The sequence below is a fragment of the Coregonus lavaretus genome (assembly GCF_964263955.1).
Source record: "Coregonus lavaretus genome assembly, chromosome: 5".
Classification (NCBI taxonomy): domain Eukaryota; kingdom Metazoa; phylum Chordata; class Actinopteri; order Salmoniformes; family Salmonidae; genus Coregonus; species Coregonus lavaretus.
In genome coordinates, this window is record NC_139992.1 from 62,523,975 (window position 1) to 62,547,584 (window position 23,610).

General features: G+C 41.6%; 1 protein-coding gene across 1 annotated transcript in view; it reads right to left on the bottom strand.

The window, feature by feature from the left end:
* Nucleotides 1–23,294, bottom strand: part of plcd4b (phospholipase C, delta 4b) — a 28,300-nt gene extending 5,006 nt beyond the window's left edge. The window contains exons 1-9 of the mRNA XM_084161856.1: nt 22,960–23,294; nt 19,071–19,124; nt 18,707–18,865; nt 15,107–15,335; nt 14,502–14,631; nt 13,915–14,146; nt 11,450–11,651; nt 1,685–1,829; nt 369–521 (exon numbers count right to left, since the gene is read on the bottom strand). Of these exons, the coding sequence (XP_084017982.1) occupies nt 369–521; nt 1,685–1,829; nt 11,450–11,651; nt 13,915–14,146; nt 14,502–14,631; nt 15,107–15,335; nt 18,707–18,865; nt 19,071–19,092 (1,272 nt within the window). The 5' untranslated portion in view covers nt 19,093–19,124; nt 22,960–23,294. The remainder of the gene's footprint in view (nt 1–368; nt 522–1,684; nt 1,830–11,449; nt 11,652–13,914; nt 14,147–14,501; nt 14,632–15,106; nt 15,336–18,706; nt 18,866–19,070; nt 19,125–22,959) is intronic.
* Between the last annotated feature and the right edge of the window lie 316 nt (nt 23,295–23,610).

Genomic DNA, 23,610 nt, shown 5'->3' on the forward strand with positions numbered 1-23,610 from the left:
TATTGTAGCAGAGATTCAGATACGTGGCTAATTGGGGGTGTGGCTTTCAGTTAGATATTTTTGGCCACCCGTAAGTGTGAATGTCTTTCCAGTTCATCTAGTCTGTTGACTTTAAGTTACTGTTCTGCTTTACATTGGGGGCCCAGTGATCATTTTTGTACAGGGGCCTGCAATTGTGTAGTTACGCCACTGACTGTACTGCTCTTAGCATCACTGCTGAATAAAAACCTGAACATAGTCAGACAGGAAATCAAATCCTTAGAGAATGGGTTCTCAATTGACTTGTTAAATAATTGACTTGCCTTGTTGAAGAATGGTTACGGTAGAGTAGATAAATAGAATATAAAACACATTGAAAGGGGTCTTACCTGGGGAGAGGGCAGCTCTTGGGGAACCAGTCCGTCCAGGGGTGCCCTGAGCAGCATGTCCCCCAGGATGGTGTCCAGGAGCTGGGCCATGACCCTCTGCTGCTCCACGCTGCAGTGGTTCTCCAGGGACAGGATGACAGGGAACTCAGATGCCTGGGAGATGGGACAGACGAGGGACTAAACAGGAATTCCTAGAGGAATGTGTAGATCTATTACAGTAATGTTTTTTATGATATGTTAAGGCTGAAGACAGATTGTTTTATGATGCTGAATACTTGGTTGAAGCAAAAACCAACACAGAAGACAAATGGTCAGGACCAGAACCACTTAGAGACTGGATTAGACAGAGTTGGGGATCGAGCTGAGTGGGCATGGCCTCCCGAGTGGCGCAGCGGTCTAAGGGACTGCATCGCAGTGTTGCAGCGTCACTCCCCTAACAACCGGCCGTGACCGGGAGTCCCATAAGGCAGCGCACAATTGGCCCAGCGTCGTCCGGGTTAGGGGAGGGTTTGGCCCGGGGGGCTTTACTTGGCTCATCACGCTCTAGCGACTCCTTGTGACGGGCCGGGCGCCTGCAGGCTGACTTCGGTCGTCAGTTGAACGGTGTTTCCTTCAACACATTGGTGCAGCTGGTTTCTGGGTTAAGCGAGCGAGTGTTAAGAACCGCGGCTTGGCGGGTCATGTTTTGGAGGATGCATGACTCGACCTTCGCCTCTCCCTAGTCCGTTGGGGAGTTGCAGCGATGAGACAAGATCGTAATCACAAAATTTGGGAGAAAAAGGGTGTAAATAATTAATTTTAAAAAGAAAGAGCTGAGTGGTCATGAATGTGTGATGGAAATGTTCTGTTTGTGTGTATCAGATCAATGCTGCTTTTCTAATAACCAACTATGTTGGGTTCATGCGAGTGACTGATTGATTGTACACACTGATTAATTGTACATGGGAGGAATCCTCACTATCACTGTATAAGCAATTTGGCAGAACATTGCTCTGGGATCCAAGAGGAGTATCTCAGTTTCAAGGTCTCAGCTTGGAGAGAAGAAGCCTTGTGAGGTATCGGTCAGTCACATGCAGGAACCAACGTTAATAATGAATCATGAATAATGTAAATCATGCTTATATGACTTGTTTGTGTAGCAGTATATAAGGACTGAAAGGGAACGCCCTTGTCAGAGTTTTCATCAAGCTTGGATTGAGTTTGTGTACTTCTCCGGCCGTGATAATGAAGATTGATTCATTTACAATGAGTTTGAGTCCTTAGTGGTGAATTTTCACAGCAAATGGTACAATTAACTCAGGTATCGAGGTGCCCACCTTGAAGGCGTACTCTCCCAGCGTGGTGATGACGTCTCTGAAGAGGATCTTGGAGGTGAAGGTGTGGCCGTGATAAACAACCGGCTCTCCATTCGGCCCGTCCCAACAGTCCACCTCAACACAACGACAGCCCCGCTTTAGAGCCCTGCACAGCAATCACACATAAACTCAGACATGGACTGAAAACAGTTTGAAAGACGGTTTGGTTTTTAACAATGAGAGGTTCTGTGCCTCACTTCCATACAAGCCAGAGATGGGCAACTCCAGTCCTAGAGGGCCTGATTGGCATCACACATTTCCCCCAGTCCTAGCTAACACTGATTAAACTAATTGTATTCTAAACTGGAGACCATGATTAGTTGATTATTAGTTGAGTCAGATGTGTGTCAGCTAGGGCTGGGGCAAATGTGCATAGGCACCTGAGCAATGGCACAAACGAAGCAGCTGCACCCACACTTTCAAAATAGGAGTGCAAACGTATGTTTTTGCACCCTCACTTTTTTACCAGAAAATGATCATGATCCATTTGGTAATTTGTCATTTTCAATGATTAGCAATGTTTTGAGTTAGTCTATTAAAACACATATGTCAATTTTATATATTAATTAATAGATAACATTTTGCACCCCCTCCCCCCGTCGCTTCAAGATGAATGGTTTTGTCCACTGGAAAGTTTTGCTTCGCTCCCACGCACCACTGTTAAAGGTGCAGTTAGAAAGCACTAGTTGCACCACTGGTGTTTAAAAAAAGGCACCTGTAAAATAAAATGGCTTATCTATTTTGTTGTGCTGTTGTTACATTTGTGTCGTTGTTTCATGGCCGATGGTGTTGGTTCAAAGGTGTTTTTACATATCATTTGAGCTGCGTGCACCACAAGCAAATTCATTGTATCATTTCACTTTGCCTGTATGAACCATGATGAGCACGGGCATGTCTAATTAGGCTTCGCTGTACCGCCGACTGACTGAGTAGCCTTCCATCAGCCTACTACCAAAGGTTTCACCTTGGCAGAAAACTGCATGTCTGGTCAATGAGTATCTCACAGACTCGCAAGTATATAGTGAGAAATAATCAGACCTAATATTAAATGATTAAATCTGTGAAATAGTTTTCCTCCCCAAGCTGTTCACAGGCATTTAACACCATTCTGAATCTACAGTGCCTTCAGAAAGTATTCCCACCCCTTTACTTTTTCCACATTTTATTGTGTTACAGCGAGCCTGAATTTAAAATGGATAAAATTGAGATTTGGTTTCACTGATCTACACACAATACCTCATAATGTCAGAGTGGAATTGCGTTTTTAGAAATGTTTATCAATTAATAAAAAATGAAAAGCTTAAATGTCTTGAGTCAATAAGTATTCAACCCTTTTGTTGTGGAAAGCCTAAATAGGTTAAGGAGTAAAAATGTGCTTAACAAGTCACATAATAAGTTGCATGGACTCACTCTGTGTGCAATAGTGTTTAACATGATTTATTTATGTATTTCAAATGCCTCACAAAGGGCACCTATTGGTAGATGGGTAGAAAAAGCAGAAATTGAATATCCCTTTGAGCATGGTGAAGTTATTAATTACACTTTGGATGGTGTATTAATACACCCAGTAACTACAAAGATACAGGCGTCCTTCCTACCTCAGTTGCTGGAGAGGAAGGAAACTGCTCAGGGATTTCACCATGAGCCTATGGCGACTTTAAAACAGAGTTTTAATGGCTGTGATAGGAGATAACTGAGCATAGATCAACAACATTGTAGTTGACAGTGTGAAAAGAAGGAAGCCTGTACAGAATACAAATATTCCAATGCATGTTTACAATAAGGCACTTAAGTAATACTGCCAAAAATGTGGCAAAGAAACTAACTTTTTGTCCTGAATACATTTGACATTTTAGTCATTTAGCAGACGCTCTTATCCAGAGTGACTTAAAGGAGCTCAAGGGCACATCGGCAGATTTTTTTTACCTAGTTGGCTCTGTATTATGTTTTGGGCAAATCCAACAACACATCACTGAGTACCACTCCTCATATTTTCAAGCATGGTGGTGGCTGCATCATGATATGGGTATGCTTGTCATCGGCAAGGACTGGGGAGTTCTTTTTGTATAAAAATAAACGGAATAGAGCTAAGCACAGGCAAAATCCTAGAGGAAAACTTGGCTCAGTCTGCTTTCCAACAGACACTGGGAGACAAATTCACCTTGCAACAGGACAATTACCTAAAACACAAGTCGAAATATACATTGGAGTTGCTTACCAAGACGACATTGAACGTTCCTGAGTGGCCTAGTTATAGTTTGGACTTAAATCGGTGTGAAAATCTATGGCAAAACTGGAAAATGGCTGTCTAGCAATGATCAACAATCAACTTGACAGAGCTTGAAGAATTCTTCCAAGAATAATGGGCAAATATTGTACAATCCAGGTGTGCAAAGAGACTTAACCAGAAATATTTACAGCTGTATTTGCTGCCAAAGGCGATTCTAACATTCTAACATAACTCAGGGGGTTGAATACTTATCTAATCAAGATACAGTATATTAGTGTTTTATTTTCCATAAAAAAAAGTTACATGTTCGAATTTGTCTTCCACTTTGACATTCAAGTATTTTGTGTAGTCCTTGCAAAATAAATACAATTAAATCCATGTTAATCCCACTTTTTAACACAACAAAACTTGGATAAAGTCAAGGGCTGTGAATACTTTCTGAAGGCAATGTATTTCCTCAAATCAATCGGTTAAATGACATTGTTAAAATCTTTTCATGAAGTTACAAATGTAACATTCCTGGCGAAGACCCATATGCGAGCACACCATGGCGCTTCATGGTTACAATGTAGCCAAGCTGTGTCTGTATCAGATCATGTGAGCAGAGTTGAGATCCCGCTTATCTCTCACCTCTCTTGCTCTGCTAAAAAAACACTCCTAGCTAACAGGAAAAAGAACTACAGCTCCAAATTCGCTCCATTCATTCAAATCACAATTTAACCAATACCCATCTATTTTCGTGACTACCTGGACCTACCATTGGGTTTTGAAGTATTGAAACCAAACCATATGATTTTAATGAAAATTATTTTAATAAACAGGAAAAAGGTGACTGTAAGAAGCGCTCATCATTTCAAATAGGCTACATGTCTGTCTCCTGACATATTTAGAGTGTTTATATGCTGTTTAATACGACATGTAGCCTAAGAAGTACTGAAAATGAATTATTCAGGCTAAATTATTAGCCTATTTTTCAATTATTTCAAGGCTATAGCCTACAAAGAAATACATTGTGAACCATTTGCGAGTGCGACACACTAGGCTGGCATTAAGCCTAAGACTCAGCATTTAAACAACATTTTGTTTTATTAAGCCGTTATAGTCTATAAATTGCGCATATAGGGTGTGACTTAATTAGAATTAAATAAAAATGAAACCACAAATGCCTTATTAGGCTCAGCCTTGAATTCACTTTTAGAAACACGAGTTTGGCCAGAGTCTGTGGCTTCAGGCTCATGCGATAGCGCCTGGAGAGCAGGCCAGCAGCGGAGAATACCATCTCTGTGCTTGCAGAGCCATAGGGGATGCTAAACACCCTTCGGGCCACTCTTGCTAGGCTGGGCAGGAATGCTGCGTTTTTTAAAAATCTATTATTACAGGTAGGCCTAAAGGTTTTTAGGTGAAACAACCCTATCAAAACGGAAAGCTCCTTGAAAGAGGTAATATGTCATGCCTATTGGGCCAAAATCAATGATATACTTTTGTATGGTACTAGGGGGTAAACTAGCCCCCTGGGGTAACTGCTCCGCTCCCCTGAAATTCACATTATGACCACAAGATGTCACCAAATTATTTTATTTATTTATTATTTCCCAACATTTTCCTGGCTGCCACTGCTCTTGCTCAACAAACAATTTCCTCTGTGTCATCACAACTTTGGGAGATATTTCAACAAAACGATTTTGTGGTAAGTTGATCCATTTTTTTTTACATTTAGAAAAAGTTGTAGATATATTCCAATGAAGTTAGATCTATAATTGTATTTAAAATATACAAGTAGGAAAGCCTTAAGATCAATAATCCACTTGTTTAGAGAGGAAAATGTAGATACATTTTGAGTAAAGTACTAATATGTTGGATGAGTGTGTTGTGGGCAACTCACCCCCCCTACTAGGGGGTAGCTGGCCCCTGGGGGCTAGTTACCCCTTTATGGTTATGAATATGTTTCTACCTGTCATTTTGACAATGACTAGCCTAGTTAGCACTAGTTTATGCTAACTTGCTAGCTAGCAACTTCACTAGCAGTAAATGCTAGCCAGCTACCTAGTTAGCATAAGCTGCTAGGAGTGCTAGCTAGCAACCTTACTACCAGATCGTCTGAGGTAAAATACATTAAAAGGATAACATAATTTAATTGCAGTTGTAAATGTTTCCACTAGGGACTGATAGCTTTACAGTCAATGTTACTTTATAGCCTTTAAGCTATTTTACACAGCATTGTATGTGATATAGCTAGCTACGTTTTTAAGAGAGAGCTTTTCATTTGGCATCTCTCCCCCTGTTTTCAGCCACAGGTGGGGACTGGATTATGTGTGAGCAGTGCAGGAGGTGGGCTCATCAGTTGTGCTCCAATTTTACTGGGGATAGCTTTATTTGTGACCTATGTACAATTTAGAATTGTGCAATAGCAGAGCATAAGGGAGTTGCCACATCAATGTTATACTGAGTTAATTGGTTAAGTTATTGTTATTAAATGTTATATTCCAATGTTATTTAATGTTATTAGTTATATTCCATTCCAATATTATATTCCAATGATTTTTTTTTTAATGAATTAAAAACAACTATTGAAAACCTTTTGCTCCTGAATGTCATTTTAAAGACTGCTGGGATTTAAAATCTTGCATTATTCAAATAATATTTAGTGCAATTGTACATAATGGATTGTATGGAAAAGGAACAACAAATAAATAATAAAGAAAATTAATGTGCAGGTGAGTTAAAAAGAGGGACTTTACTTCACCATTTCCCCGACCCCCATATTTTATGTAAATTATAAAAATCAAAATAAAAAATAAGATCAAATTTTATTGGTCACATACACATATTTAGCTGATGTTATTGCGGGTGTAGCAAAATTATTGTGTTCCTAGCTCCAACAGTGTAATAATCTTATTAATTAAAATAAGACAACTAGACTTAGCTTTTAAGTATTACTTACTAAAGAATTTCTAAATAAAACTGATTAAATGGATTTTAACACACTTGTGTGAAACCCTATGCCATAATCTTCTACCAGGGTAACTGGCACCCCCGGGGGTGTTGTATGTAATTATTGTAGGTTAGTATTGTATTCGGCTGAGCCCGGTGAAGCACGAAGCTAGCTAGCTAACCCACTACCTGGCAACTATTAACAACAGTATAGTTGTTTCACGCCTGAGAGTGCCTGTAATTACGCCAGCTGGCTGCCTACAATAATTACATACAATAATGCCTACCATTCAGCTGTTTTCTAACCTCATTGTCTGAACCGTTAACGTTAGGTAGTAAGTGGCTACTGTGCTTGAAATTTAGCTAACTTGTTGCTACCTGGATAGCTACTAGTAAACAATAGCTGGAACGACCTAGCGAACAGACGCGAACTGGCTGAGTCAATTCAGTGGCTAGCTTTGCACTTGGCTAGCTAACAGTAGCTGCTAGGGGTACGTCATAACCTACATTTGTGTTTTGTTTTTACATATTGGTAGCCAGAGTCGTTCAAGGAATTCGGGACATGGGTGACTAGTTAATGTTAGCTTGGCTCTCTCTGTGTGTTCATGCCGTGAAAGGAGGGGTTTCTTCTTTGTCTGAAAGCAATGGCTAGCTAGTATGCTAACTATTCTAGCTAACTAACTGGCTGAATAAGTTGACGACGGACTCGCTCAAGCTGTCGGGACTAACTCACAACGTTAGACACGGACACAAACGATCTGCTTGGCGTGTTGACACACTGGTGGTTTGTTGTGGCCGAGTATTGGTGCTAAACCGTGTTGTTGGAGTCCGGCATGCTAGCTGGCTGTGGCGTCTTGTGACTAGGTGCCCTGGATGATTTTCACAGAAGAATACTGTACCAAGTTAGCTAGCTGAATAAACTAAGTTAGTCTATTCCTAGAAAACATTGAACCGCTGTAGTTTACAACAATTATAGTTTCTGAGGTGGAAGTTGGGAGAGTTATATTTGGGTGTTGTGGTGAGGGAGGCCCCGCTCTCTCCTTTCCCAGATGTTTAGTTCATTTCATTCCGATCTCCTTTGCATTATTGTAGCCATTTTCTGTAGTCTGTCAACTATGCCTCTGTCTATCCCTGTTCTCTCCTCTCCGCACAGGATATACAAACGCCTCACACCGCGTGGCTGCTGCCTCTCTAACCTGGTGGTCCCTGCACGCACCACCCACGTGGAGTTCCAGGTCTCAGGCAGCCTCTGGAACTGCCGTTCTGCTGCCAACAAGGCAGAGTTCATCTCAGCCTATGCTACCCTCCAGTCCCTTGACTTCTTGGCGCTGACGGAAACATGGATTACCACTGAAAACACTGCTACTCCTACTGCTCTCTCCTCGTCTGACCATGTGTTCTCGCATACCCCGAGAGCATCTGGTCAGCGGGGTGGTGGCACAGGAATCCTCATCTCTCCCAAGAGGACATTCTCTATTTTTCCCCTGACCCATCTGTCTATCTCCTCATTTGAATTCCATGCTGTCACAGTCACTAGCCCATTTAAGCTTAACATCCTTGTCATTTATCGCCCTGCAGGTTCCCTTGGAGAGTTCATCAATGAGCTTGACGCCTTGATAAATTCCTTTCCTGAGGATGGCTCACCCCTCACAGTTCTGGGGGACTTCAACCTCCCTACGTCTACCTTTGACTCATTTCTCTCTGCCTCCTTCTTTCCACTCCTCTCCTCTTTTGACCTCACCCTCTCACCGTTCCCCCCTACTCACAAGGCAGGCAATACGCTTGACCTCATCTTTCCTAGATGCTGTTCTTCTACTAATCTCACTGCAACTCCCCTCCATGTCTCCGACCACTACTTTGTATCCTTTTCTCTCTCGCTCTCCTCCTCCTTGGAGAGCTCTTTGGTCTTGGCCATGGTGGAGAGTTTGGAATCTGATTGATTGATTGCTTCTGTGGACAGGTGTCTTTTATACAGGTAACTAGCTGAGATTAGGAGCACTCCCTTTAAGAGTGTGCTCCTAATCTCAGTTCGTTACCTGTATAAAAGACACCTGGGAGCCAGAATTCTTTCTGATTGAGAGGGGGTCAAATACTTATTTCCCTCATTAAAATTCAAATCAATCGATAACATTTTTGACATGCGTTTGTCTGGATTTTTTGTTTGTTATTCTGTCTCTCACTGTTCAAATAAACCTACCATTAAAATTATAGACTGATCATTTCTTTGTCAGTGGGCAAACGTACAAAATCAGCAGGGGATCAAATACTTTTTTCCCTCACTGTAGATAATAGAACGAAAATTACCAACTTTTAAGAGATCAGATTTTTTGTTTATAAATACTTTGCTACAGTGACACACGTAGCTAGCTTTCTTTCTGGTAGCATGTGCACATAGTACACCATCATGCTTTCAGGATACACATATTTTCAGATTCCACAATGATTCTTTAGTTGGGGACACTACTCTTGCTACTCCTCATCTTTGTAAGTCACCTTGATTTTGCACCTGTGTGTTTTATCAGTTTCTTTATGAAAATATTTAGCGAACACCTGACAGTAGACAAAGCAAGGGGCTATAGCAGTAGCCTACAAATAGATACTGGGCTGGGCATGCCATGAGCTGGTGAAGTGAAGTGAGCGCTACTGGAGCGGTAATGGAGCGAAATTGGAGCGAGCGAGAAGGTCAACGCTCCAGCCTTTGGGAAACTTGCTCTGCTCTCCAGTCAAATTGGGCATGCTCCACTCCTTGCGCCACTTTTCTCACATACAGTGCTATGAAAAAGTATTTGCCCTCTTTCTAATTTTCTCTACTTTTGCATATTTGTGATACTGAATGTTATCAGATCTTCAACCAAAACCTAATATTAGATAAAGGGAACATAAGTGAACTAATAACACAACAATTACATATTTATTTCATAAACAAAGTTATGCAACACCCAATTCCCCTGTGTGAAAAAGTAATTGCCCCCTTACACTCAATAACTGGTTGTGCCACCTTTAGCTGCAATGACTCCAACCAAATGCTTCCTGTAGTTGTTGATCAGTCTCTCACGTCGCTGTGGAGGAATTTTGGCCCACTCTTCCACGCAGAACTGCTTTAACTCAGTGAAGTGTGGGTTTTCAAGCATGAACTGCTCGTTTCAAATCCTGCCACAACATCTCAATTGGGATTAGGTCTGGACTTTGACTAGGCCATTCCAAAACTTCCAATTTGTTGCTTTTTAGCTATTTTCATGTAGACTTGATTGTGTGTTTTGGATCATTGTCTTGCTGCATGACCCAGCTGCGCTTCAGCGTCAGAAGAGTGGGCCAAAATTCCTCCACAGCGACGTGAGAGACTGATCAACAACTACAGGAAGCATTTGGTTGGAGTCATTGCAGCTAAATGTGGCACAACCAGTTATTGAGTGTAAGGGGGCAATTACTTTTTCACACAAGGGAATTGGGTGGAATAACATTGTTTATGAAATAAATGAAATAAATGAAATAAATACGTAATTGTTGTGTTGTTTGTTCACTTATGTTCCCTTTATCTAATATAAGGATTTGGTTGAAGATCTGATAACATTCAGTATCACAAATATGTAAAAGTAGAGAAAATTAGAAAGGGGGCAAATACTTTTTCATAGCACTGTACTCTGGTCTGTATGTGCCTACAGTATGTGTCAAATTAAAAAGCACAGGATATTTGTATCTCGATAAAACAGCTCTGCTTGGTAAGTGTAATATGGACCAAATAAGCAATTTCTACCCTCTTTGCATCAAATATGTGGGCTGCTGAGACAAGTTAATAAATAAATAAATAATGGTGACAGTGCTTCAAGCAAAGGCTTAAAAAAAAGTCCATGTTGGAGGAAAAGCTGAAAGGTCAATTAACGTGCTTGCTGAGACTACACTTTTGTTATTCCTCATACTTTTCATGATTATTCGGTTTCTTCACGATTTGTTGTCAAATATGTAGCCTACTCACTGTGGTTGTTGTTTTAAAGGCCACCATTAAAAACAGAATGATAATTTAAAAAATATTGGAAAATAATTGATAGTAGCCCAGTCCCGTAACTGCAGGCTACAGTTTTGTTTAAATATAAAACCCTTTTATTTTCTCTCATCTTAAAATGGCAAGATTCTCAAGGTAGGCTACAGTAGACAAAAATAAGATGAACTTAATGTGCAATTTAACAATGCTTTTTCTTAACCTACCAAGGTCAAAATTATCATTCTTATTGGCTAAAACAATATTATTGCTGCCATTTTAAACATTTCATTTCCTCATGGTCATGCATTATCCTGGCCATGTTCTTAACAGTTTGGCCTGTCAATCAATCACTATGGGTGGGATTTTCTGGGAAGGGGGCAGGATGTTTGTGAGTCACAAGGTTGGTAGGGTTTCAGACCTGTCAAATGAATTGCACTCCCACTTTCAAAGTCAGGTACCCATGCCTGTATGTCACCAATCTGGCCCAGAGAACTGGATTTGCCCATCCCTGAGCTATAAAGGGTTATAATTGGATGTTAGGTATGAAGCTATGGGTTGTAATGATGAGGATAGTTTTGTTCCTTACTGGATGTAGGCCTCCTGGCTGCTCTGTCCTCGGAGCTGGTCCTCCATCAAGTAGGTGTTGTGGGAGGAGCAGATGAAGTAGTGGCTGAGGGGCTGGCTCATGTCCTGGTGCAGGGTCAGCCGCTGAGGATCCAAGATGGCGCCCTCTGGAGAGACCAGGTACATCTGAAAGCCATCTATAGACATGGCCCCCTGTTTCTTGGCTGTGAGGAGACATGGGAAGTTCCGTCTTATCATAAGTCAACCCCAATCAGGAAATACTCAGTAACTACGCCTCTCTGTTGATTGTGGTTGACAATGGCAGTTGATTACAATTGTGACCGACCGGCTCGATCTTATGTAGCAACATTTGAAATTGTGTTTTTTACATTGGATAAAAGTAGAGACTCAAGAGTTTGAAAAATGTTTTATCATACACTACAGTTGAGGAACAATGGGAAAGTAATTCTGCTTTGAAAGTTGCTAAACTTGTAACTTCACTTTTGAGAAAATGGCCCTTGAATGTTTTGGTAAACCTACTGGAGAGCTCTTATTTGTCTACACCCATTCAGCAACGTTCACACCCTCTTAAGCTTTAGCCCCACCCATCTCTTTAAGGATTCATATGTGAGGCCATGTACTAAACAACCAAAGATTTAAAGACTAAAGGCTGGTTTATACTATGCCTATCGACAGTTGTCGCAGTGAAATCATGAACATTCTATAGTCGTCCGACATCAAACTTGTTGTTGTCGTTATGAAAAGGTATAAACACAAAAACTACAGGCTGCATGACATCAGCAGCCTGGTGGTCCAAAATAGCATAACTGGTGTATTTTAACACCAATAAACCCACCCGTTTAAAAATGAATTTAGTATATGTCAATCTAACAAACCAGGCAACTAAAAGCAACTTTCTAAACAATGTTTTGGTTCGTTTCTAGCTTGTTAGCTAACTAATGTTAAGTTAGCTGGCTAGCCAGTTCAAATAATGACCATATCATATAGCTGACAACGTCTTCACTTTAGCCCATTTGTCTTCATTATTACAGGAAAATAAACTCACAACAAGATAATTATTTACAAGTTAATGGCGAGCCAATTACAGAAAATAGCTTACGGTTGTGAGTGTGACGAAATAAAAGCAGGGCATTCTACCGGATAATTATTTTACTTGGACACTGTCTCGTTGGCCTAACGTTATATCCTAATTTGACTTTGGTGCAGGTCATGTTCTTCACATTACCGTCTCTGGTAAACACATACTATATGAAATAAAATCTAAGTTTATTTGTCACATGCACAGGATACAGAAGGTGTAGTTAAATGGTTAATTGCATAGTGGAGTCTTTTGTTTAGACATGTAGCTAGCTAGCTAAACAATGAACAATAATCCCAACTCATAATATTACTACCCTGCATGAATCTGCAGGTAGCTAACCAACCAGGTTCAATGTTAGCTAGCTAGCTAACATTAGGCTATAATTAGCAATGCAAATGGCTCTGAGATACAAATAATATTACTCAACAGATCATACAAGTTACATTAGCTAGCGAGCTAGCTAGCTAACAGTACGCTTTAACTTGAAATGAAAATGACTTTCTGACAAAATTAGAAACGTATAATATCTGAAGATGTAGCTAGCTAGACTGTCTTACCCATATACATGGATGGACGCTTCTCCCTCTCTGTCACGGATGCCATGGTTGCCCTTAGTTTGAAGATGTAATGCGAGGTGTTTTATACAACAGCCTTTTGTGTGTTCTCTTTTCGACTCCGTCCGCATATTTGCAATCAAACGCCAGAATGTTCTCCATCTGCTTAGCTATCATACTCTAATTCCACCTGGCATTCCACTGATTTCAAAACTCGGTCCTCCAGAAAGTGGAGAGAAACACTTTTGCAGTTCTACTACGTGATATCTTTCAAAAAAGCCACGTTAGAAAGGATTACCTACACATACTGTACTGACCAGCTCATGTTATAGACAGAAGCGTGCTACATGGCAGACCAATCTGAACTCATCTCTCGGCATGTCCAGCCCATCCATTATCTCAGCCAATCATGGCAAGCGGGAAGGTTCCCGTCTTTTTCTGTGGCTAAACCAACTAGGCTCGTAATTTAACAATTGTATTCGTATTTACAGATGGCATACACATTTGTTATTAAGGCACATGAAAGTTCACGTTCCAGAAGGCATTTCTGCCCAAAAAACCGTTTACGTTTACGTTCAAATGGCTCTCCTGTGAAGTAGTGACGCGCGACATATGCCTAGTTTCCTGAAACAAGTCCTAATTGACTATGGTGGTTAATCATGGTTACTTGTTGAATGGTTCATTGTGGGCTCTTCTGGTTTACTGAAGTAAACTAGGTAATTAACATTGTGGTTGCTGTTCATTGTGATTGACATTGTCTCATGGAGGCTATTAATGACATAATTCATTATGGTTGACTGTGCTTGGTCACAGTTGCACAGTGGTCCTTACCGGTCTCTGACGGCTCATAGCGGTCAATCAGCTCCTGGGCATGCTCCCGACTCCTCGCCCCCTCCTGTTGCTCCTGCCTCAGGAAGTCCTTCAGCTCAGCAAGGGTTAACATCTGTCCGTCTTGGGAGTAGTCCTGGAATACCCGCCACATGTCCTGCCTTTCCGTCAGCATCTTATAGAACTGGACAAACTCCTTGTTCTCCAGACAACCGGACTCTGACTTATCTGCCAACTGGGGGTAAAGAAAAGAAGCAGCATAGATTGTTAGCGGTCTCAGCGGTCTTCCCGTGGTATTGTACCCTCAATCAATCACGCTTAAACATAATTCCATCACCTGATGATGGAAGGCAGATGAGTTACTGATATTTGACTGTGATAGGTTTCTGTTAAATATGACCAATGTTGAGAACTATTCCACCACCTACAACATCCCAATTGAACTGCTGCTCACAATACTAGGTTGATTAATTGACTGAGGATGTCATATGAGCAGTGGAAAGCATAGAATAAATATAGAAAATAAGTATATTTTATTTTGGTTTTGATACACTAAACGGAAGACCACACGAACATGATGGGTACCTCACCGTGAAGAGGTGAAGAGCGTACTCCTCGTTCATGTCCACGTTCATCATCTTCAGCAGTGTGCGCACCTCCTTGAAGTTCATCCGTCCGTCCTTGTTTTTGTCCGCCTTCTGAAACCAGTCCCAGATCCATCTGAGGGAAGATGCTGGCTAAGGACAACACTTGGTAAGACATGATTTAGAAAGGAGCAAAAACAAAGACTTTACTCTCACAACTCCAGTGTTTTTTGACCATAGAATTAAGAATTAGAATACTAGAATGGACATGAATGATGGGATAAAGGTCAGTCATTTCGGTCAGCTAAAAGAATCCGTGAGCAATTTTCCAGCATCAATAAAATCTGTTTTTCGCCTCTACTGCCATTCATTCCAATTAGACTGGTTTGGATTTCTCGCGGACAAAATGGCTGCCATTGTCACCCCATTCTGGAACTTTGACGGTTTATGACATAGCCCCTCTAGTAACTTAATAGGATCTCTATGGTTTTGATTGTTTAGGTCAAATGTTATGAACGTATTATGATAAGGCCCCACCAAGTCAAGTGTCACAAAACATCTAAGCATTAAAAAAAAATCTGCCTGTTATCTGAATGGGATAATAAGGATACTGGTCAACCCTCTCCTTGTCATCCATACTCTCAGCATTCTGGATCAGCTTGCGTACACCCCGGATCCAGGCCTGCGCCTCAGAAGGTGACTCTGCCACCAGGTCCAGGTTGCCACGGCGACCACGGAACACCAGGGTGAAACAGAGGTCAGCGGGGAACTCTTCAGCGACGCTCAGCAGGACCTCCGACTGGTGACCTTCACGCACCACCTCAACATCAGCCACAGAGACTAGAAAGGAACATTAGGCATTATTGGCCCGATTCAGACTTTGGAAATGACGGCTTTCTTACGCACGCCTTTCCTACACGCTTCTCAGTAGTTGGTATTCAGACCTTATGTAGGTGCGTAATGGGCTTTGCAGACATGGTTCCCATGCGCGAACTGACATTCTTTAATTCAACCGCTGAAAACCCTCCCACTGGCTGGCCAACATATTTTCTCATGGAGTTTTTATTCAAAAGGGTTTTCAATACATTTATCTTAAGCCATCCCTTTAAATACGGTGTACCTTTAATTAGAATTTTGTCGACAGACTAGAATGCATCGAGAGAACGGGTTCATAAAAATAGAGAAGAATGAAAGAAGCCATCTAAATATGCATCTTCGTCTCAGTTTCAGCACCAACTGGTAGATTTAAAAATACTCTGATCTTGTAGATTATTTAGGAACATTTTGGGGTTAGGAAAGTATGAATCATAAAAAAAAAAAAACTGGTTTGGAGAGCCTTTATGCATTAAATACTGTATATTGATGAATAAAAAATGGTGGTTTGATTCACCCTGAAAGTTGTCATATTCGAGTTCAATCCATTAAATATTGGAAGGTAGGAAAAAAAGTGTACAATAGGGGTTGAACAATAGTCCTATAAATCTACCCTAATTCTCACTAATCATGGAACCGTACGACAACGGTCCAGTCATCGTGAACCGTGCACCAGGCTCCAGGTTTAACCTGCTACGTGTGGTCTGAGTTCCATAATGATTCAAATAGGCTACATGTCCCAAATTATTTCACAACAGCCTAATATGATCCACTAATGCTGGCGGAACAACTTACACGAATGTGACAAAAAAAAGAGAATGGAAACGGAATGATGCTAAATGTAAGCTACAAATTGAAAACGAACAATAAAGTGACAGTTATAAATGTATGTGGGTATTACTGACGGTGGCTCCCGATAGTGGCTAATGTTTAACATGATACAAATTGTACAACAGAAGCCTATAGCTTGGGTGTCCAGATTTCATCCACACAAATTATGAGGGCACACAATGAAAATTCTGACTAATGGCACAGCTATTTATAGCCTATTTCACTGTGGAAAAGGAGCCACAATACATGATTTTCAGTTTGCTTCCATTTGGGAAAATTATCTAAAGCTATGGCTGTGTATTTACAATCATTTACCTAGCTCTTATCAATAGCTTTTATCCATTTATAAATTACAGCGCATGGAGAATGCTGCTATTTATATCTGAATAAAAAAAAGTAGATGCTTTTTCCATTTGTAACCGGCAGGTTTGCTCGACCTTATTCACCTCACGCCTAAAGGTGGCGTAATTATGAGGGAGTTAAGTCAAGGTCAGAATATGGCTTATCTGTAGACACTTCTGCACCTTTCATTTCTTAGATCTCTACCCGGACTAAGTGGGTGAATAGCATGCTATTCTCATGCATAAGTTCAAGGTCAGAATATGCATTGAGAGAGAAGTGCATAAAAAGTTACACGCACTTAACTCTGGTCGGAATCGGGGCCTACAGTGGCTTGCGAAAGTATTCACCCCCTTCGCATTTTTCCTATTTTGTTGCCTTACAACCTGGAATTAAAATAGATTTTTTGGGGGTTTGTATCATTTGATTTACACAACATGCTTACCACTTTGAAGATACAAAATATGTTTTTATTGTGAAACAAACAAGAAGACAAAAAAACAGAAAACTTGAGCATGCATAACTATTCACCCCCCCCCAAAGTCAATACTTTGTAGAGCCACCTTTTGCAGCAATTCCAGCTGCAAGTTGCTTGGGGTATGTCTCTATAAGCTTGGCACATCTAACCACTGGGATTTTTGCCCATTCTTCAAGGCAAAACTGCTACAGCTCCTTCAAGTTGGATGGGTTCCGCTGGTGTACAGCAATCTTTAATTCATACCACAGATTCTCAATTGGATTGAGGTCTGGGCTTTGACTAGGCCATTCCAAGACATTTAAATGTTTCCCCTTAAACCACTGGAGTGTTGCTTTAGTAGTATGCTTAGGGTCATTGTCCTGCTGGAAGGTGAACCTCTGTCCCAGACTCAAATCTCTGGAAGACTGAAACAGGTTTCCCTCAAGAATTTCCCTGTATTTAGCGCCATCCATCATTCCTTCAATTCTGACCAGTTTCCCAGTCCCTGCCGATGGAAAACATCCCCACAGCATGATGCTGCCACCACCATGCTTCGCTGTGGGGATGGTGTTCTCGGGGTGATGAGAGGTGTTGGGTTTGCGCCAGACATAGCGTTTTCCTTGATGGCCATAAAGCTACATTTTAGTCTCATCTGACCAGAGTACCTTCTTCCATATGTTTGGGGAGTCTCCCACATGCCTTTTGGCGAACACCAAACGTGTTTGCTTATTTTTTTCTTTAAGCAATGGCTTTTTTCTGGCCACTCTCCCATAAAGCCCAGCTCTGTGGAGTGTACAGCTTAAAGTGGTCCTATGGACAGATACTCCAATCTCCGCTGTGGAGGTTTGCAGCTCCTTCTGGGTTATCTTTGGTCTCTTTGTTGCCTCTCTGATTAATGCCCTCCTTGCCTGGTCTGTGAGTTTTGGTGGGCGGCCCTCTATTGGCAGGTTTGTTGTGGTGCCATATTCTTTCCATTTTTAAATAATGGATTTAAATGCTGCTCCGTGGGATGTTCAAAGTTTTGGATATGTTTTCATAACCCAACCCTGATCTGTACTTCTCCACAACTTTGTCCCTGACCGGTTTGGAGAGCTCCTTGGTCTTCATGGTGCCGCTTGCTTGGTGGTGCCCCTTGCTTAGTGGTGTTGCAGACTCTGGGGCCTTTCAGAACTGGTGTATATATACTGAGATCATGTGACAGATCATGTGACACTTAAATAAAGTCCACCTGTGTGCAATCTAACTAATTATGTGACTTCTGAAGGTAAGTGGTTGCACCAGATCTTATTTAGGGGCTTCATAGCAAAGGGGTTGAATACATACGCACGCACCACTTTTCCGTTATTTATTTCTTAGAATTTTTTGAAACAAGTTATTTTTTTCATTTCACTTAACCAATTTGGACTATTTTGTGTATGTCCATTACATGAAATCCAAATAAAAATCCATTTAAATTACAGGTTGTAATGCAACAAAATAGGAAAAACGCCAAGGGGGATGAATACTTTTGCAAGGCGCTGTATGTGAAGACATACTTAGGCTTTTTCAATGCTAAAGTGATTTCTCAAGGAATGATTGTATGCATCATCCTTTTTTCAAAAGAGAAATAATATGGCCGTCAATTCAGTTATCTACAGTATGTACAGACTGTAGTTAATTCTTATGCCGTCTCATCCGTGCTCCCTCCCGCCACCCACACCCCGTTACTCACATGTGGAGTGGCCTGTTCCTGCCCACCTGGACTTGTACCAGATGGTCTGGCCGTCCTCCTGTAGCCGGAAATGCCGCTGCTTCTTCCACGAGTTGGACTTGACCTTCTTCAACATGGCCCCCGCCTTCATCACCTGGAGGTCCTTGTCACCCTTGACAACTGTGCAGGATCAGGGGTTAGGGGTCATGGGTTATCTTGACCCGTCGTGTTTACAAATACAGTCCATATTTGGTCAATTGAGACCCCAATGTTGTTTCTCTATTCTGTTTAATGGAGGCTGTTCATTTTTAAGATTTTATCAAAGAAAATACAATTGTATTATTGCTTGTTTCCTCATGCAACATTTTAGTACCCATCAACTTACACAAGCTTTGGGGAGAATCCATGAACAGCCTTGACACATGCACTTGGGGATATCCTGCCAAAAAAAGAGGACAAAAAGAATTGCTGCGATACCTATTACGCTGTGATAGTGAAACAAGTGCATAGGCTCTACAAATTATTAGCGGTGGTAAACTAATTTCCACCCTACTTGCTGATCAGTGTGGCCCACCATGGCTGAATAATTGTTCTAACTGTGTCATCAACATTATGACTGGGTTACCTGCAGAGCTTAGAAATCCAAATCAGGCTTTTGCTTTCTCTATCCATCTACTGATTGGCTAAGAGGGAGGGGGGGTAAATGATTGACAGTCTCTGTGCTGCACTGATTTTTATTTATTTATTTAACTAGGCAAGTCAGTTAAGAACAAATTCTTATTTACAAAGACGGCCTACACCGGCGCTGGGCCAATTGTGCGCCGCCCTATGGGACTCCCAATCACGGCCGGTTGTGATACAGCCTGGAATCGAACCAGGGGGTCTGTAGTGACGCCTCAAGCACTGAGATGCAGTGCCTTAGACCGCTGCGCCACTCGGGAGATTACGGTCTCTTAGTCTCATACAGTCTGTGTGCTGTATTGATTCAATTGAGTCACCCTGCACTGCAGAACTCTCATTGGTCAATACAGGGAATGAACCAGTGATATATTAATTATTAATGACTAATTATTACACCCTGAAACTGTGTATAATGTGTTAGAAATGTGTGAGTGTAGGACCAGTAAAGGCTATGGCATTGAGCCACTATTTAGCAACGTGAGTAAGAGTTAGGCCAGACAACAAAGACAACTGAGAAACTAAGATAAAGAGGCCTCCCAATTTAGGGAGGGGAGAAACTGTTATGTTATTGTGAGAACGGCAATAACTGAGTAATGCAGGGAGTAGGATATGTGTGTGTGTGTGTATGTATGTGTGTATGCATGTGTGTATATGTGTGTGTGTGTGAACTTAAGGTCAGTAGAGCAGTTTTAGAGTGGAAAACTACAGCCCGCCTACAGAGGGGAGGGATTTCTTTTTGTATGACGTATGAGTATAAAAGATGGACTCTGAAATTGTGATGGCAGAATTCTCAATGAATAAATATCTCTGACTATGCAGACCGGGACTCTGGCCGTTACTTAAATCCCAAAAGACTTACAACCTTTTGGGAGACGCACAGAGAAACTGAAATAGTTTGTTAAATAATTCACATAACAGCTTGGTCCTTCTGAGCCGGACTCCAATACCCTGTTTCTGTCATTCCAGGTAACTCTGAAAACCGTCGACGGGCGAATGATACATTCGTAAATAGAAAGTCCTGCCCTTTGACATTAAGGGTTAAAACAGGCCAGAGGACACCTGATTAATGACAGAGACGGTGACGGAATCCAAACCTACATTGAATCTCGGCTGCAAGGATAAGGTCAGTAGTCTTTATTCATTAACTTGGTGAAATTGATTTGAGGACTTGCTAAAATATTGAAAAGTAGCAAATTGATCAATGCGTAGCCATTTTAAGTGAAATTTGGGGTTGACTGTCAGGAATTATCAAGATTACATTGTGAGGATAGACTCCTTCGTAGAGTAGGAGATAATTCTGGGGGACTAGTCAACCTGTTGGTGGGTCCGTAACGATTCACGGTAATGGGCCATTACCAAAAGAAACTACCCGGTGTTGAAATAGAAGGAACTATTTAAAGTACACCTATGGGATGGAACCTGTAAGAGATTATTGAACAGTCAACAAATAATCCGGGTTAAACAAATACAAAAAGTACACCAGAAGGAATTAAAGTAGCATGTGTGAGAAATAGAATATTAGTAAAGTCAAAAGTCACAAACAACTGTAGATTTTGCTGTAACTCTATCCGTTCTGGAGCCTTATAAACTCCAGGTTACCGATACAACACCAATAATCATGTAAGGTTGTATACCTTTTGGGAGACGCACAGAGAAACTGAAATAGTTTGTTAAATAATTCACATAACAACCAGGTATCACATTCATGAATCTAAAACATCTCAATTAAAGTAACGGGCAGTTATCAAGTAATATGCTTCCCGTGTGGCGCAGTGGTTCGAAATCCAGGCTCTGTCGTAGCCGGCCATGACCGGGAGACCCATGGGGCGGCGCACAATTGGCCCAGCATCGTCCAGGGTAGGGGAGGGAATGGCCGGCAGGGATGTAGCTCAGTTGGTAGAGCATGGCGTTTGCAACGCCAGGGTTGTGGGTTCGATTCCCACGGGGGGCCAGTATGAAAATAAAATGTAAAAATAATGTATGCACTCACTAACTGTAAGTCGCTCTGGATAAGAGCATCTGCTAAATGACAAAAAAAAAAAAAAAAAATATATATATATATATATATGCCTGTATTTTCTCTATGTCCCTGACTCTCTGTGTTAATGACTAGGCTTAGGCGGTATACCGTGTATACCATGGCATTTGGAAACAGCCAAGAGATTAGCATTTAGTTAGCATTCTCTATGGGATTTTACATGTACTTCTTAGCATGTCTTACCTTCAGATTACAAAGGCTCAGTGGGGTTTGAAAATAGCTCCCCTTGTGTTCAGTGCTGGTATTACTGAATATCCCGGTATGGCACAAGGTCGGTATGAAGGTATGACAATCTGGATACCACCCAAGCCTATTAATGATGACAACTTTTGGCTCAGCTGTCTAGTCCCTTTGGAAATAGGTTCTTAAACCTTCGCCGAGAGGAAACTCACAAGGATTATTGCATTTCACACTCTGAACAACAGACAAATGTTCCATAAAGGGATAGTTCAAATGGCTACTCTCCCTTATTTTTTGGCTTTTCAATGGCTCTCTATCCTCACATTGTCATTTTACAACCTTTGTAGAACAATGGCAATATAAGACCCCCTAAGTATCTTCCGGGGTTGTTTTCAACTGTTCACAGCAAGGTCAATGTTCCACTGTTGAAAATACCACAGATACTTTCCCTTCCAGGCCCACTGTTAGCAAATATCAACTCTTTACCCAGCAATAAAAGTGTAGCAAAGGCAAAGAAACTATCTGTTTGATACTTTTTAACCACCCCAGTGATGTTGTTGATTGTTGTGTGATGTTTGTGAAAAGATGTTAAAGAAGAGGCAGACACAGAACTCGCACAAAGCAGTGGTCATTTTCCTGGACCCCTTCTATAACTACAGTATATTCTACACATACAGTACACGCTCATGCAGACACACAAAGTCATATGGTTCTAGCCAATGAATAAACTTCTATGTTATGTTATTTGGGTGGCGGTGGCAAGAATGTTTCGGACAGAGAACTCTTTCAGGGGATTTGACTAATACCCGTCCACGTGCAAGAGGGTGGTCAACGCACACACACACACACACGCACATGCACAGAATCATGACTCACTGGTAAATCGGTCTCATCCTCACACTAAAAACTACTCAAAGTAATATAGAAATACTGTACGCCCAGTGAAGTGGCAGCCTCATTATTATGCCCATATGTCTCCACTACAAGCTCCCCTTATTATAACCATCTGTGATATCCACAGGAATGTTCAACTTCCCCTTTCATGAAAGCTCTGTGCTCGACCCTCACAGGGAGGTTCTACACTTCAGGAGGAGCTTTGCGAAGAATCCTATAAACACATTTTTCATGCATGTAAAATGTGCTTGTGCCAGGGAGGGAGGATGGCTGGCTGAAGGACAACAAAGTAGAACCAGATGCTGTAATATGAGACAGAATTAAAACAGGGACCAAGGGGGTATATTATCATCAAACCAACAAAAACAATACTAAACCACAACCTCTGCTGAACATATACTGTAGTGTATAGATGGGGACAAAATCAGAGTGAGTGTCTGTAAAGTAATTTGAAGGGTCAAAGGAGAAAAAGGAGACTTACCAAATTGTAGACCGCTCCTTTAGGTCTTTGCCCTGGCTCAGTTGGGGCTGCCACTGCTGTGAAGAGCTCCAGAATAGATTGGTGATGTTTGGTGAGAGCCAGTCCAGGAAAGGGCTCTAGACCAGACTAGAATTAGGGAGTGCCCAAAGATAGCTGGCCCCCAGAAAGGCCTCCAGAGATGGGAGTCTGTTGGAGGTAGCAGGCCCAGTAGAAAGCTCCAGAACATAGGACGCTCAGGGTGCGTCCTGAGACCACTAGCCCAGCATAGGGAGATGGGGAGTGTCCAGAGGAAAGCTGGCTCAGTGTCAGCCTCTCTGTCCACCAGGCTCCACTCTGCCTGCTTTGTCTGTGAAAACTGATCCCCAGACAACACTGCCGCATGCTGGTACACTCCTACCCCCTCCACCTCCCCCCTCTCCTTCCTTCCTTTCCTGCCACTCCCTCTCTTTTCCTCCCCCCTCACATCTGATGAGGGCTGTTCATTTTTTCCAAGGCTGCTCTCTTCGCTATCCTTTATCATTTTCCTGTATGCTGCCTCACTATGCTGCCTCTCACTTTAAATGTCTTGCTCTCTGTCTCCACACACTCTCCCTTATATATCAGCTGACTGCAGATTCGATTCACTCCTCTCCCTGGATTAAAGAGCAAATA